Source organism: Rhincodon typus, unplaced genomic scaffold (assembly GCF_021869965.1).
Source record: "Rhincodon typus isolate 14 unplaced genomic scaffold, sRhiTyp1.1 hic_rhity00002808, whole genome shotgun sequence".
NCBI lineage: Eukaryota > Metazoa > Chordata > Chondrichthyes > Orectolobiformes > Rhincodontidae > Rhincodon > Rhincodon typus.
The window spans coordinates 1-15,871 of NW_025968446.1; the positions used below are offsets into that span (position 1 = coordinate 1).

Genomic DNA, 15,871 nt, shown 5'->3' on the forward strand with positions numbered 1-15,871 from the left:
GCGGGATTGGGGAACGATGAGGTTGGAGGCCGTAGATGGGAGGTCACCTGAGGTGATGAGGTTGTGGATGGTTTGGGAGATGATGGTTTGGTGCTCGGGGGTGGGGTCATGATCAAGGGGGCGGTAGGAGGAGGTGTGGGAGGGTTGGTGCCTGGCCTCCGCGACGTAGTATACAACTGGTCGCCAAATAGTGGTCCTTTTTGGGTGCCTCATTTTAGAAAGCATGTTAAGACAACAAGTGTTAGTAAGTTGCTAAACAAAATCTCTGGAATTGGGGTTCAAAATAACTATAGTTACGGCGAATTTTTTTTGGTGGAGGAAGAAAATAAGACATTTTTAAGGTTGTAATGACGAAGGTCGTTTGATAATAGTCTGACATCATAAATATTCCGTACAGAAAGTAGACCCCGATACTGGCAGCACAAAAAAATCAAACTCATCAAAGACAAACCCGCCCTCTCTCTATCCTGCAAGCACCTTTTCGCACAGCGTACCGTACAGACTACAAGGACTGGTTCTCACAATGATTTCTCCGCCTGCCTCACTGTCTGGACCTCCTAGTTTGAGACCGTTCACTCGGTTCCTCGAGAGTTCCCTCTCGGTAGGTGGATTGATCAAAACTTTAGGGACTATTCAAGTGATGTAAAGTTTCTGTAACAGCGTGCACTCCGTGAGATCAAGGCTAGTAAGTACACGACAACATCGCCGACGTGAAGGGTGGTTCGACGGGAGAACAGGTGGAAGAAAAGGAGGGGAGAGCACCAACTGCGAATTTAACTTCATGAGAATCCCTCTTCCCCCACCCCAATCACTCACTTCGTCGCTCGGGAATGGCCTGTGGATGCTGATACGATCCGAGCTGTGCCTCCGCGAACTCATGCTCCCCCGGTGGGGGAGAATACACTCAACGCACGTCCGGGCTGTGCGCGTGCACATTTGAGCTGGGACCCTTTCCCGTCCTTTTGCGCGGGCACACTCGCAGGGAAGTCCGCTGGGTGCGTGCAACTGCTCCCCTCTCCCTCCCCGGGGTCTCGACACTGAGTGCGTACCCCTTCGTCCCGCGCGGTGGAAGCAGCCGAGTTCCCCGCGTCCGGCAGCGGGGCGCGTGGTGGGCGCGGAAAGGGATAACGGTTTGAGATAATGGCCGTTTAGTTTGAAAGGGCTGGATCTTTTCGCCCCTGCCGGTCAACAACAGCAGAACACGGTGCGGTTTCTATGGCGACGTGTATTTTTAAAGTGTTGGGCGGTGACGCCATGTGATAGACATTCCCGCGAACCAATCGTAGCGCGGGAGACGCCGAAAAGCAACCTATTGGAGTGTTTCCAAGATCCAATCGGCGTGCAATGGGAGGTGGAACCAGCGCATTGCCAGGGTGACGGCGACTATTTCTGCCGGCTATCTTGGCGGCTGGTGTGGAGACGGAGAGCCTTAGCCCTCTCACCACCAAGCGCTGCTGGTAACCAGAGACATCTCAACAGGTCTGACAGCACCTGTTGGAGATCGAGGGAAACAGCGATAATATGATTATGGGCGAGAACCGCATAGTAACCGCAATGAAAATCGTATAGGGATTAGAAAGAGGAACACAAGTAGAACAATCATCCTGCTTCCCTTGTCAGTAAGATCATATCTGACCTTCTATTTGAACTCACTTTCTCGCTAACACTTTAGTACCTCACAATTGGAAGAGGATAAGAACATGCTCTTCGATCCTGGAAGACCGATTGATGTTTGGTTTCTTATCCTCATGATTTACATTATGGGTGCTTTATCAGACATCTTGGACTCCAAAAATTAACTTTGACTTGAATGTATTCAGTGACTAATTGTCGAAAGCTTCTGGGACAGAGAATTCCAGAGGTTCATAATCCTGTCAGCAAATAAGTTTCTCCTTAATTCAGTCCTAAACGAAAGACACCTTATTCTATCTGGACTCTTTAGCCAGAGGAAAAATCCTCCCAACATCTACTCTGCCACGTCCCTTAAGAATTTTATGTGTTTCAATTATATTACTTGTCATTTTTCTGAATTCTAGAGAATGCAGGTCTAGTATACTCAATGTCTCCTCAGAGGATAAATATCTGGTCCCAGAAAACAGCCTAGTGAACATTTGCTGCTCTCCTCTAAGGCAGCACATTCTTTCCTAGACAAGGAGACCAAAACTGTACAAATTACTTCATGTGTGGTCTCACCCAGACCCTATTTGAATTTGATATGATTTCTTTACCCTTTTACTATAGGCTGACATACAGTTAACCCGTCTAATTACTTCCTGCAACTGCAAGCAATGTTTGCTCCAAGCTGCATGGCTGTGCAGCCGTTCAGAAGGTTCCATGCATGCCTAGTGGATACACGCACATACACACCTCAGAGGTCCGCACAATGGCAGGAAAAACAAGAGGAAGTGTTTATGAGAAACATAGGTTACAAGTTAATTTCTGATTCTTGAGCAAAGATATCCAAATGTCTTTGAATACCAGCATTTCCTAATCTCTAAAAGATTCTGCTCTTCTATTTTTTTAAATCATGTGATAACTTCACCTTTGTTTTAAACTATATCCCAACTGCTATGCTATTCATGTCTAAATACATTTGGACGTTCTTTATACTGTCCGTACAGTTTATGTTACGATCCAAATTTGTTTCATTTATGAACTTGGACATATTAAACTTACTCCCTCATTAAATCATTCAAATCAATTGTAAATAATCCTTGTGGTATTCTGCTTGTTAGAGACTACCAACCCAAAAATGACCCATTTATTCACAGTCTCCTTTCTATCAACTAACCAATTCTCAATAATGTTAATATATTACCCTCAATTCCATTGTCCCTAATTTTGTATAACAACCCTGTGTGTTCAACTTTATTGAATGCATTTTAAAATCCAAATACTCTGTATCCATTGGTTTTCTTTGTTTTCCTGCTAGTTACAACCTGAAAACACTGTAACAGAATTATCCAACATGATTTCCCTTTCATGAATCTGCCTCCTCATGTTATTCTCTAAATATTGCATTACCCTCTCCTTCACATTAGGTTCTAGCCTTTTCCAATGTCTGATGTAAGGCAACTGGCATAGAGTTCCAAGCTTTCAATCTCTCCCTTCTCTGAATCTTGGGTTCATGTTTTCTAGAATTTATTAGATTCCAAGAAATTCAAATTTGTGTATCCACTATTTCTGTAGCTACCTTTGAGGATTTGATGATTTTTATTCCCATTACCTTTAAGTGGAGACTTGTAACCTTTACAATGTATTCATTTGAGTACATGTGAAAAGAAAACTAATTCTAATCCTAATTTATCAGTACCGTTTTTCCACCATGGTGTCTTTAAAATATCTCAAGGCCCTTCATGGGATGCAAATTTGGACATCAAACCAAGTAAAACAACATTATGGCAGACAGCTAAATATTTTGTCAAAGAGTTATGGAGTTGGCATTAAGACCATAAGATGTGGGAGTACAAGTAGGCAATTCAGCCCATTGAATCTGCTCTGCCATTCAATGAGATTATGGCTAATCTGATAATCCTAACTCTGCTTTTCTTGCATTTCCCCATAACCCTGGATAACATTACTGATCAAAAATCCGTCTATCTCAGCCTTAAATATACTTAAATATCCTGCACAGCCCTTGGTAGCTATGTGTTAGAGCAGGAGGAATAGATATACACAGATTGACTATTCACAGATTCTGAAAGAGGAAACTCCTCCTCAGCTATGCCCAAACAGGGTGATCCCTTACTCAGATAATACTCTCTGGTCCAAAATTCACCTACAAGGGGAAACAACCTCTCAGCATCTATTCTGTAAAGCCCACTAAGACTGTTATATGTTTCCACAGGGTCGTTTTTCATTCTTCTAAACTCCAATGAGGACCGGTCCAACCTACTCTTTTAAACAAAAAAAAACAAGATATGAAAAGTCAAAACCTCTCCCGCCCGACACTGTCCCCATCAGACGTTCCTGGAATAGGGAAAGCACAGGGTAAAATACAGAGTAAAGTTTTCACTATTCTATATTTAAATAGAAAGAAAAGTTACTTCGACTCTTGAAACAAAAATAAAGTCCCTTTGATTCTGGAAAATGAAAATCAATAAATTAACAAGAAAAAGCTTTCCTCTGACTCCATCCCCACCAACTGCTCTTGGGATAGGGACAAAAAGGGGTCGAAAAGGAAACTAAACCTTACCCGACACGTTCAAAATCAAAGCAAACTAAGAACAAATCAAAATATCCTCCGCTCAACCCCTTAGGGACAATACGGGTCTAAAATCCAGAGGAAAGTTCTTCTACTCATTTCAACTAACAATAAAATTACCCTCATACTGACCCCATCAAGCACAGCTGGGACAGGGACAGTATGGGGTTAAAGCCCCTCTTGGGTTTTTCAAGGGGTCCAAAATCAATACCGAAGAAAAATAAAACAGCCCCTTTCCGGGCACAGAACGGAGAACATACACAAATTTAAAAATTCCAACGGAAGCTTAAACTACTAAAATCAAAATATCATTGTCCGAGCTGATGATGTACTCCAGCCTCCACCGTATTGGTGAACACTGAATACTCTCGCTCCAGGGACACCTGGTATGATATCTTCTTTGAGATCAACCTTACGAGTAAGAAACTTCAGGCAATGGGCTTCAACAGTTTTTCTGCTATACAACAGCTGCAACAGACCAAGAAGTTTTGGGAGGAATATAGGAGTGATAAAGCATTTGAAAAGACACTAGTAAATGATTGTGAGTTTGCTGAGGTATGTGAACTATTAACAGATTTGAAACCAGAGCCAGCATTTATTCAGAGAAAGAGGCAACAGTTCACGTATGAGGCAATAGATGAATCGATTCAAGATCCAAATCAAAAATTAAAAGTAAACTTCCGCTTTTCAGTCCTAGATATTGCAATACAGTCAGTTAAAGAATGATTTGAACAGATCCAACAGCTTGATTCAATATTTGGTTTCGTCATTGGTACACATAGTTTGCAAAATAAGACTTCAAAACAGAGATTTGGAAAATTGCTTGAAGCCAGAGTCGGCATTACAACGTGGAAATTCAAATGGTATTGTTGCAGTAGATTTGTGCAGTGAACCGAAGGCTTTTTCACAATAACTTCCAAGACATCTTTTACACCTCAAGATGTACTGAAATTCATTTCTGAACATAGACTCACATACAACCTTCCATATATTTTCGATAAAATGTGGAGCTGTAGGAGCACAGCAGGTCAGGCAGCATCAGAAGAGCAGGAAAGTTGATTAAGAGACCAGACCCAAAACGTCGACTTTCCTACTCCTCTGATGCTGCCTGACCTGATGTGCTCCTCCAGCTCCACGTTTAATGGACTCTGACTTCCAGTATCTGCAGCCCTTACTATTCCCTATATTCTCATTGTTCCTCAGATTGTCTTGACTCTTCCAACTTCTGTTGCTATTGAGGAGAGTAGCTTTACAAATATAAAATAGATAAAAGTATACCTTCATTCTTCCATGCTGCAAGAGAGACTTTTTGGTGTCACTATCTCGATAAAACGTGAAATAGCTTTGAAACTTTGTCCCAAACAACGTATTGCCCGATTACTGAAACCAAAGCACAAATAGCAAATCTCTCAATGTTGTATTATAATTGTGCTAAGATTAAGAAAAAAAATCATTAAAATATTTATTTATATTTTAACATTGTTTATTTTGAATGCCAGGTATGTAAAGATGACATTTAATCCTAGACTTCTCATTTTTCTCTGTGTTGAATGTGTGGTGGAAGGGGTAGTGGGAGAATTAATTTGCTTAGGGTTCCAAACACTCTTGGGCCAGACCTGCAAAAATTATATTGAATTTGAAAATTTATCTCTTCTATGTTCCGTAAGTGCTGGGTTTTTCTAGAACTTCCTGTTTTTATTTAAATGATCTCCAGTATCCTCAGTATTTTGCTTTATATTTTATTGTTCTATCCTGCGTTTGAGAATCCCAGCACCTAACTATTTCCCAGGAGGCCAGCAATTCCAAACAATCTCTGTTTTTCTCTTAATGCAGTGATATTGATAATGCTGGTGTACTTCAGCTTTTCCTCAACATTGACTTTAGGAACGCTAGCAGTGGAAGACTCAGTGATATGGCACTGAAGGTTGGAGAGGTGGTAAATTTTTGAGATGGTCAGTAATTAATTGGCAACTATGTAATGGTCACATTATTATTTCATAAAAAATAAAGTTAAAAAGTAGATACTAGAGATGATGCCCCAGAACCCAAACCTAACAATAAAGATAACATAGGTTAAAATAAATTATTGTCTTAGCTTTTAATGTTTGGAATTACCATACAATATTATATCTTTTTCTTGACAGGATAACTTTAAAATGGGTGAGTACAAGGATTTGTTAACTCAGTCTCTTACTGCAACAAATCACGTTCAAGACTGCGCAATCATAAGTTTGAAAACTGCTTCAGTGGTGACAGCATCCATAGGATTCAACGTAAGAATATTACCTTTGTTATATATTTTTGGTGATGTTCAATACCTTCAGGTTGTAATGTTTGTCTCGATGATTGAGAAAATAATTATCTAGTTCTAGCAGAGGCAGATACCTCTCCTAACAGATGTGTGATTCTTCAGGAGTCTCGTGAGGTAAAGATATGGAATCATATGCTGGTGCAATCAGAAAAATTCTCAATTCGTTATGTGGTCAGTCTGCCCTAGGTTCCAGTGACACTCTATTTGAGGATTAGGAAGGATTAGGACTGGCACCTATGCAACCAATTTATTCCATAAATTGTTTCTATGACAGCAGGTTTCATCCCTAAATTATAGATTGAATAACACACAATTAAGAAACTATTCTCCCTGTCACTGATGAATAAGATGACCTAACTGCAGACTGAGATCAAAAGAAATTCCTTGAGCTTCAGAGAACACAGGGCAGATTGTAATGTATACATGATTAAATCTAGGTAGATGAGTAATGAAGGTGCAACAAAATTAATCTGGTTGAATTTGATTTTTTTAACCAGTTCACTATATAACACAAGAGAGCTGAGCATGGGCTGAAATCTCTTTTAATATTTATATTTTTTATGGTGGTTAGCTTGGCATATCATTTATTGAGTCATGTGGATTAGTACAAAATAAATTAACTGTTATTGCTACATGTGAGTGTAGTTTTATTTACAATGTAATTTTGCATTATGTAAAGAATAAACATTTGCTTCAAGTATTTTTAACATCAGTTAGTCCACGGGGATAATACCTACTGGTTTTATATCTAGTTTTACTTGAGATTTTGTGGCTTCAAAGTGTCCACTAGTTATCCAGGTATAATCCCTTTTTTTGTTGTTTTTATTGTCTTCTGGCATTTAAATTCACATGAAGTTTATTCCAGTTGCTCTAGCTTATTTTTATTTCCCAGCATAACATCATTCTCAGTGTCACACTAAAAATACAAGATACCTGGACCAGAGTTTTGGACTAATTGAGTTTTACAGCAGGGGAAGGGTAGGATATCAGTAAAAAGGTACAGTGTATAATCAAGCCTAACTGAGGGATGTACAGTCATTCCTCTGTATCCGTGAGGGCTTTTGTTTTTGAGGACCCTGTGAATGATGAAATTTGTGAGTGCAGAGCTTGTTAAAATACATGAAAATAGTCAAAAATATCACAGACATGTGATGTTTGCCCATGGATGTTGATTTTTGTTTTTTTTTAGCACGAATAGGCGAATTTGTCATTTGCGATTTCATGGATACAGAGGAATTTACTATATAGGGTTTTAGTAGCTGAAGAACTGAGTTGCAAAGTTTTCCAGGAGTGACAATTTGATGATCACCTTGGCCTCTTGTGAAGTCCTTAATCACAGATCCTACCCTTGGTCTACAATTCCGTTTATGAACATCAAAAAAAAATGACTGAGCACATTGTACAGCAAAGTCGTGCGCCCCAGACAACATCCTGGCTGTAGACTTTTTAATTTATTTCTTCAGGGTCGTGGTCATCGATGGCTAGGGCAACATTTATTTCTCATTCCTAATTACCCATGGGAAGGTGGAAGTGAGCTGCTTTCTTGATTTGTTGCAGACGGTGGGGAGGTAGCACCTACAGTGCTAACAGGAAGGAAATTATAGAGTCATAGGGTTGTACAGCATGGAAAAAGGCTGTTTGGCCCATCATGCATATGCCAGTCATAAAGTTGAAGTTTGAACTTTGAAGTTACAGTTCCAGGATCATGGCAAAAAAATATTTCCAAGTTAGATGGTGTGTGACCATAGTATTTACATGGTTGGTCTAGTTCATTTTCTGTTCACTGATAGCCCCAAGGATCTTGATAGTGAAAAATTCAGTGAAGATAATTCTCTTAAGTGAATATGATTAGATTCTGTCTTGTTGAAGAAGGTCATTGCCTGGCACTGTGTAGCACAAATGCTACGTATTACCTATTAATCCAAACCTGGTTGTTATCTAGGCCTTATTGCTTCGGTATCTACAGGGACATGAATGCTGCTGAACATGGTGCAATCATAATCAAACATCCTTATTCTGTAAGGGTGGAGGGGTCTCAAAGAGTTAAGATTGAGGAGTATGTCAAGCACCACCCAATATGTTGATATTATATAGATTTGGTAGAAGGACAGGTTAGGATCTTGAAAGACTAAAGAATATGACCTATACTGATCCTCCTTATTGTCCCTGTAACAATGTCTACCCTTTAATATAACTTCTACTACACCAAACCAAGTGGACTGTGTAGATCCCTACCTTATAAGAAGATGACGGCAGCAAATCGGCCCCATGGCAAAGACAGTCTCCTATAACAATCTGTTCAATGAAGATTGCTCTTTCAAACAACAACGTAGGCTTCAGTTTAGTGGCCTCAGGATGGCAGTGGTGGAGATATGAACGTTCCTTTAAACGCAGCTCTAATGCCACTCATGCAGACAGTTAGCAGCTGAGAGATGCATATTCAAGAACACGACAGGACAAATGCTTGTGGCAAAATTTAATAAGACAGAATTTACAGTCAATGGTAAAAGCATTTGAGACCCGAACGCGGCACCAAGAAGAGGCATCTAACAGCAGAAGAGTGTTGGGAACTCCCTTGAAGTACTGAAAGTATTTATCAATTACTTTGACCTCAAAGCAAATAAAATTCCTGAAACTGCAACATTTAACAGAAGAGTTCTGAATTTAGGGGAATACATTGATAAATTCATTAAAGAAAATTACTTGCCCAGTTTTATTCTCCCATACAAGAGGAAATATCCATCAGATATTCACCAACTACACTCTCCTCAAGTTCTTATATGGTAAATAAGAGCATATCTCATTCTCAGGCCTAAACTGTTAATCCTCCATCACATAATGTCTTCATCCCAGGACCGAGTAAACAGAAACATCTTTGAAAAGTTTCAAAGGCAGTTGTGTTTTTTTTAATTTTAGCGCATCATAACTACACACAGTGCATCAGATGTGGTCTCAGGATTGCCCTATACAGATGCAGTAAAACATCCCTAAGATCATACCTGACACTCTTTGCAAGAAACAGCATCATTCCTTTTACTTTCCAAATCACTTGCTGCATCTTCAAACTAACTTTATATGATTTATGTACCAGGACTCACAAATCCCTCTATTGCACCGAGCTCTGCGTTTTCTCTCCAGTCATATAATTAATTGTTGTTTTATCCTTTCCACAAAACAAAAACTTCCCATAACCCACATGGTACTGTTTTATTTTCTTTCCCAAAGGTTTGCTCACTAACATCCCCTCGTCTATACCCCATTGTAGATGCTCAGCTTCCACTTGGCATCTTATTGGATGACTAACCTGGTGTACTAGCAAATTGAGCTCCAATCCAATCAGCCCTTCATCCAAATCGTTAATCTAGATTGTAAATTGTTGATGACCTCACACTGATCCCTGAGATATTCCACTAAGTACAGCTTTCCAACCTGAAAATAAATAGTTATTTCTATTCTGTATTTCCTTTTAGCTAACCAGGGCTCCCCTGTTCCTGTGGAGGAGCCTAGAAAGGTTGCATGGCCTCCTCCTGTGGTGTGTAGCTGGTTGTCGAGGTGTGTATGAGCTCAGCAATTCACCATGAGGGTCATTTGTTGTCAGATCATCAGGTAGAGGTTGTATTGTCAATGATCCTGATCCCTGAGAGTTTAAAAGACGATCGCAGGATAAACTAAAGTTGAGTAGAAAGCTGCACGGTCAAAACTGCTGTCTTTCAGATGCAGCAATAAATCTAGTCTGCCTCCTTAATTTGGTGCTCAATTTTCCCCATACACGTATTGAGGAGGAGGGGAAATTTCCTATTAGCCTGGTTAAAATTTGTCCCTTTAACAACACCACCACCTCAGATAATCTTAATGATTAATTTCATTTTTGGCTGTGGGTGCTATGTAGAAAAATTGCTGCAGTTGCTGTTAAAATATATTAAAATAAACAATTGTCTTTGAGGGATGACCAATAGACGTTTATAAAATCATGAGGAGCATGGATAGGGTAAATGGTAAAGGTCTTTTCCCCAGGTTGGGGGAGTCCAAAACTAGAGGCCATAGGTTTAATGTGAGAGGGGAAAGATTTAAAAGCGACCTAAGGGGCAACATTTTCATGCATACAGTGGTGCGTTTATGGAATGTGTTGCCAGAGGAAGTGGTGGAGGCTGGTACAAGTACAAAGTTTAAAAGTCATTGGGAAGTAGGGACGGTTTAGAGGGTATGGAGCAAATGCTGGCAAATGGGACTAGATTTATTTAGGATATGTGGTCAGGATACACAGTTTGGACTGAAGGGTCTGTTTCCGTGCTGTGTATCTCTCTGACTTACGTAGATTAGTGGAACAATATGACTATTGTTGTTGGAATTGCTGATGAATATTTGTATGATTTATTACATTCAGAGAAGGTTTGATTCTAGAGAAAACCATATAGATGGTGAGTGAGGTCGAAGTCCAGAAGCAGCCCAGATCAATCTTAAGAGAAGCACAATGTTATGACAGGAGATTATAATCCATTTGGTTTCTAAGGAACAAAACCATGAAAGGCACATGAGAGAAATCAGTACAAAAGGTAGGGCAGACACTAGATACTAAAAGTCTTTATCAGTGATGTGGTGCTCTCAAACGTAGGCAATGTCCAGCTATTAAAAAGGTATTCTTCATCTATGATGCAGTAGATCACTTTCAGTGGCATACTCAGTCACAGATACAGAGAAGTAGGAAGTTGAATTGCTACCAAACAAAGAAATTAATCAGGTAGAACAGTCTACAATAGAAGAAAAGCCTAAAGTGTTCCAAGAGGAATTAAGTAATCCAGACTCAGCCTTTTTGCAAGAAATTTGAATTCACTAAAATCTGGAATTAAAAGTTGGCCTAATGGCAACCAAGTCAATTATATTACCAACTCATCTCATTAACTAACGCTGTGTAAAGAAGGAAATCTGCCATCTTTACCTCAGCTGGTCTAGATGTGACTTCAAACTCCCACAACAAAAAGGTTGTCCTTAACTATCCTCTGAAATGGCTTAGCAAGCTATTCAGTTGTATCATTCCATTGAAGTCTTGACAAAGAAATGAAACCAGATGGACCAATTGACATCAACCTAGGCACTAAAACAAGAATGGCATATCTAATCCTGCAAAGTCCTCCTTATTAAAATGTGGGGCTGGGGTTGGGGCTAGGACTGTGAGAACTATTGTCCTTCAGACCAGCCAAGCAACAGCCTGATATAGTCACAGTCACAGAATCATCTCTTACAGACAATTTCCCAGATGTCACCAATGGTATCCCCGGGTGTGTCCTGTTTTATCAGTAGCACAGATCCATTAGAGGTGGTAGCACATAAGGAATCTGTTGGGAAGGAAGTCCTGGGAGTCTTCAACATTAACTGAATGCAAAGAAGTCTCACGGTATTGCGTCAAACAAGAAAACCTCCTACTGATTCCCCGAATGCACACCCCTCCCCTACCTCAGCTGATAACACAGTACTACTTCATGTTGAACACCAAGTGAAGTAAGAACAGCAGATGGCAAGGGCACAGTATGTACTCTGAGTAGGGGTCTTCAAGGACCATCACCAAGAGTAGCTCACTAGCACTGCTGCTGACTGAGTTAGGTAAGTACTAAAGTACATTGCTACACCGAGTCTGCGGCACTTGGTGAGGGAAGCAACAAAAGTAAAAAACTTACTTGACCTCATCCTCACCAACCTACTTGTTGCAAATGCATCTGTCTATGATAACATTAGTAGCAGTGACCACCACATCGTCTTATGGAGATCAAGTCCCAACTTCACGTTGAGCACACTAACCATCGTGTTGTGTGGCACAATCACTGTGTTAAATGGCATAAACTTTGCATAGATCTAGCAACTCAAAACTGGACAATAATGAGGTGCTGTGGACCATCAGCAGCAGCAGAATTATATTCATCCAAAAATTGTAACCTTACAGCCTGTCATGTCCCATACTCTGCCATTGCCACCAAATCAGGAGATCAGCACTAATTCAATGAAAACTGTAGGAGGGCATGCTTGAAACAGCACCAGGCATACCTAAAAATAAGATGTCGAACTAGTGAAGCTACAAGACAGGAGTCCTTGCATGCCAAACAGTGGAAGCAGCATGCAATAAACAAGGCTATGCAATCTCACAGTGGATCAGATCTAATCTCTGCAGTCCTGCTACACCAAGTCATGAATGGTGGTGGTCAATTAAACAACTAACATGAGGCGGAGTTTCCACAAATATCCCTATCCTCAATAATGGAGCAGCTCAGCACCTAAGTGCAAAGGACAAGACTAAAGTTTGTGCAGAAGTGCTGAGTGGATGATCTGTCTCAATCTTCTGATATCCCTAGAATCACAGATGCCTGAATTCAGTTCACTCCATGGAATGTCAAGAAACACCTGAATATTGAAAATCCTCTGGGTTCTGACAGCATTCTGGCACATACTGATGATTCGTGCTCCAGAACTTGCTGTGCCCCTAGACAAACTGTTCCAGTACAGCTACAACAATGGCATCTATTCAACAATGTGGAAAATTTCCCAGGTTTGTTCTATGCACATAAAGCAAGCCAATTTCAACCTAGCCAATTACCGCCCCATCAGTCTACTCTTGATTATCAGCAAATGACGGTTGGGTAGAGTTTCACCAGGACCACTCAGCTCTTGAATTCATTACAGCCTTGGTCCAAACATGGACAAACCAGCTAAACGTCAGAGGTGAGGTGAGAGTGACTGTTCAAGGCAACATTAGAGTATGATATCATGGAGGCCCAGCAAAACTAGAGTCAATAAGAATCAAGAGAAAAATTCCCTTCTGGTTGGAATCATACCTGACACAAAGAAAATAATTTGTGGTTGTCCAGGGGCAATCATCTCAGCCCAGAATATTATTGCATGAGCTCTTCAAGATAGTATTCTAGGCCCAACCATCTTCAGCTATGTAAATAGTCATTTGATCATAAGGAACATGAGTATTACTATCAAAGATACATTTTGTCAAAGCTTTTCATCTTTCATTCATTCGGACAATTTGCAAGATTACCAATAAAGAGGAAAACCAACATTTATATATAAGTAGAGAATACGACTTGTTTCGCAAGTAGACTCTAATTGATAGAAGCATTGCCATGGAGTTTGAAGCAGTTAGTGATGTTTGACTGTTAACTGCCAGGCTTTATTGAGATTTTAAACCAGCCAAGTTGACTCTGCTTGGTTAGGGGATTGTCCTGTGATATGTGAGAGTGAATGGCTGTCATCTGTTTTGTTGAACTGAAACAGGCACAGTTCAGTACATGTTCTTTCTGTCTGCAAAGAACACGGTCCTGTGTATTAATGTGTGTATTTTCCAGTACATGCAAATGCATTACGTTAGCCCAGCTAACAATCCTAAATTGGTTGTCAGTATATTTTTTTGCGCAGTCAGGTTCTCCAGCAAATGTTGTCCAATCACAAAACCATGAGTCAGGAGTGTGGTATAACATTCTCTACTTCCCTAGATGAGTGCAGCTCCACTAACACTCAGGAACCTTAATACCATCCAAGACAAAGCGATCCACCTGATGGCATCAGATCCAATACCTTAAACATTCACTTTCGCCATCACTGAAGCGTAATGACTACATTGTGTACCATTTACAAAATGCACTACAGTAATTGATGTTGGCTCCCTTGAGAGCACCTTCCAAACCTGCAACCTTTATCATCTAGGAGGAAAAGGATAGGAACACCATTACTTGCTAGTTCTCTTCCAAGTTCCACAACATCCTTATTTGGATATATATCATGGTTCTTTCATTGTCACTGAGTCAAAATCATAATCCTCCTACCTTCCTGCACTGTGGTGTGCGTCCATCACATGAACTGGGGTAATTTAAGATATTTGCTCACTATCACATTCTCAAAAGCAATTAGGGATGGACAATAAATGCAGATGTCCTTCACGATGGAACATTATGACAAGATTCCAAGAAGTGGTCATAGTTTCAAATACTGTTAATGAGCCACTAGCAATTTGGCTAATGTCTTCACCTAGGGACTTCTTAGTCCTGATAGCAGGCCAAAAGTTGATGGATGAATTCAAGCACAAACTTTTCAGAAAGGTGGAAAAAGAGTTGGCAGACAATGGTACTTTCAAGAATTGTAGGGAAAGAAAGGTCAGATGCAGAACTGTAGTTGGAAGGGATGGATGGATTGAGGGTTGGTTTTCAAGGAGTGGAGGATAGTGTTGAAGGCATCTGCTGTTTGAAAACAAACCATTGACCACATTGATAGCATTGTATGAAAAGAGGCATACCAGGAGATTAGCAGCAAAAATGCTCTGATTGGCACATCCACCATGATGCCACATTTACAGACTTTTCCACATCCGTTTATGATAAGCATTGGCAGGTAGCCTTCATTGGTATTCTGCTTCCAACATTTAAGCATCTGAATGTATTATAATGAACTCACCTTGCAAAATAGGGTACAGAAAGCAAGCCTATGTGTGTCATTAAATGAATAGTTTGTAATCAAATGGTTATATACAGCATCTAGTGGAAAATCTAGACTACTGTGGGCATATTGATCACTAATGGATTCCAAGTTACTTTTCAACATAGTTTCAAGGTATGTCTGAAATACTCAGCAATCACGTATTGCATTAACTATGTTTAACTGTCCTGATATTAGGCATCTTTCTTACCAATAGATTTCAGTGAAGTGAAAAATAGTTTTCTGTAACTTGTTTTTTAGCTGGAACCAGAAGAAATTCAAGCCTTCCTTAAAACTTTCAACCAGCCAAGCAACTTCCGAGATGAAGGGCTTTACTTTAAGAACATAACCTACTTATGTGTCAGAGCAGATAATAGTTCGGTGTACGGTAAACAAGTAAGCTGAGATATGTTGTTATCTCTTTTAAAATACTCTTGCTCAATTTTTATTCAATCTACATTCATATTTTCAATTGAACCTTCTGTTATGTCCTTTGGTACATTTTTATAAACTGGATGTATACAAATACAGTTCAGAATGAGAAATGTCAAAAGAAAATAATTACAAAAGGTTTGAATTAACTGTTTCATGCATTTGGAGCCTGTAGTTTTGAGGGCTTTTGAGATATAAAATCCTTTTAATTAAAATATCTAGATACCAATTCTTAATTCATATTCATATAAATTCTAATTTTTGAATAAAAGAAGGTCAGAAACTGGGAATTCTGCAGCAAGTAACTCACCTCATAATTTCCCAAAGCCTGTCCATCATCCACAAGGCACAGGTCAGGAATGTGATGAATACTCTCCACTTACTTAGATGAGTGCAGCTCAAACAACATTCAAGAAGCTTGACACCATCCAGGACAAAGCAGCCTACTTCACTGGCACTCT

The 15,871-nt window shown here is 39.9% G+C and overlaps 1 protein-coding gene across 1 annotated transcript; it reads left to right on the forward strand.

The window, feature by feature from the left end:
- Window positions 1-491: 491 nt before the first annotated feature.
- pfn4 (profilin family member 4) lies at window positions 492-15,374 on the forward strand (the record flags this gene model as incomplete). The annotated part of the gene is made up of 3 exons (XM_048593415.1): window positions 492-601; window positions 6,349-6,477; window positions 15,240-15,374. Coding segments are annotated over exons 1-3 (342 nt in total), but the record flags the coding sequence as incomplete, so codon positions are not given.
- Between the last annotated feature and the right edge of the window lie 497 nt (window positions 15,375-15,871).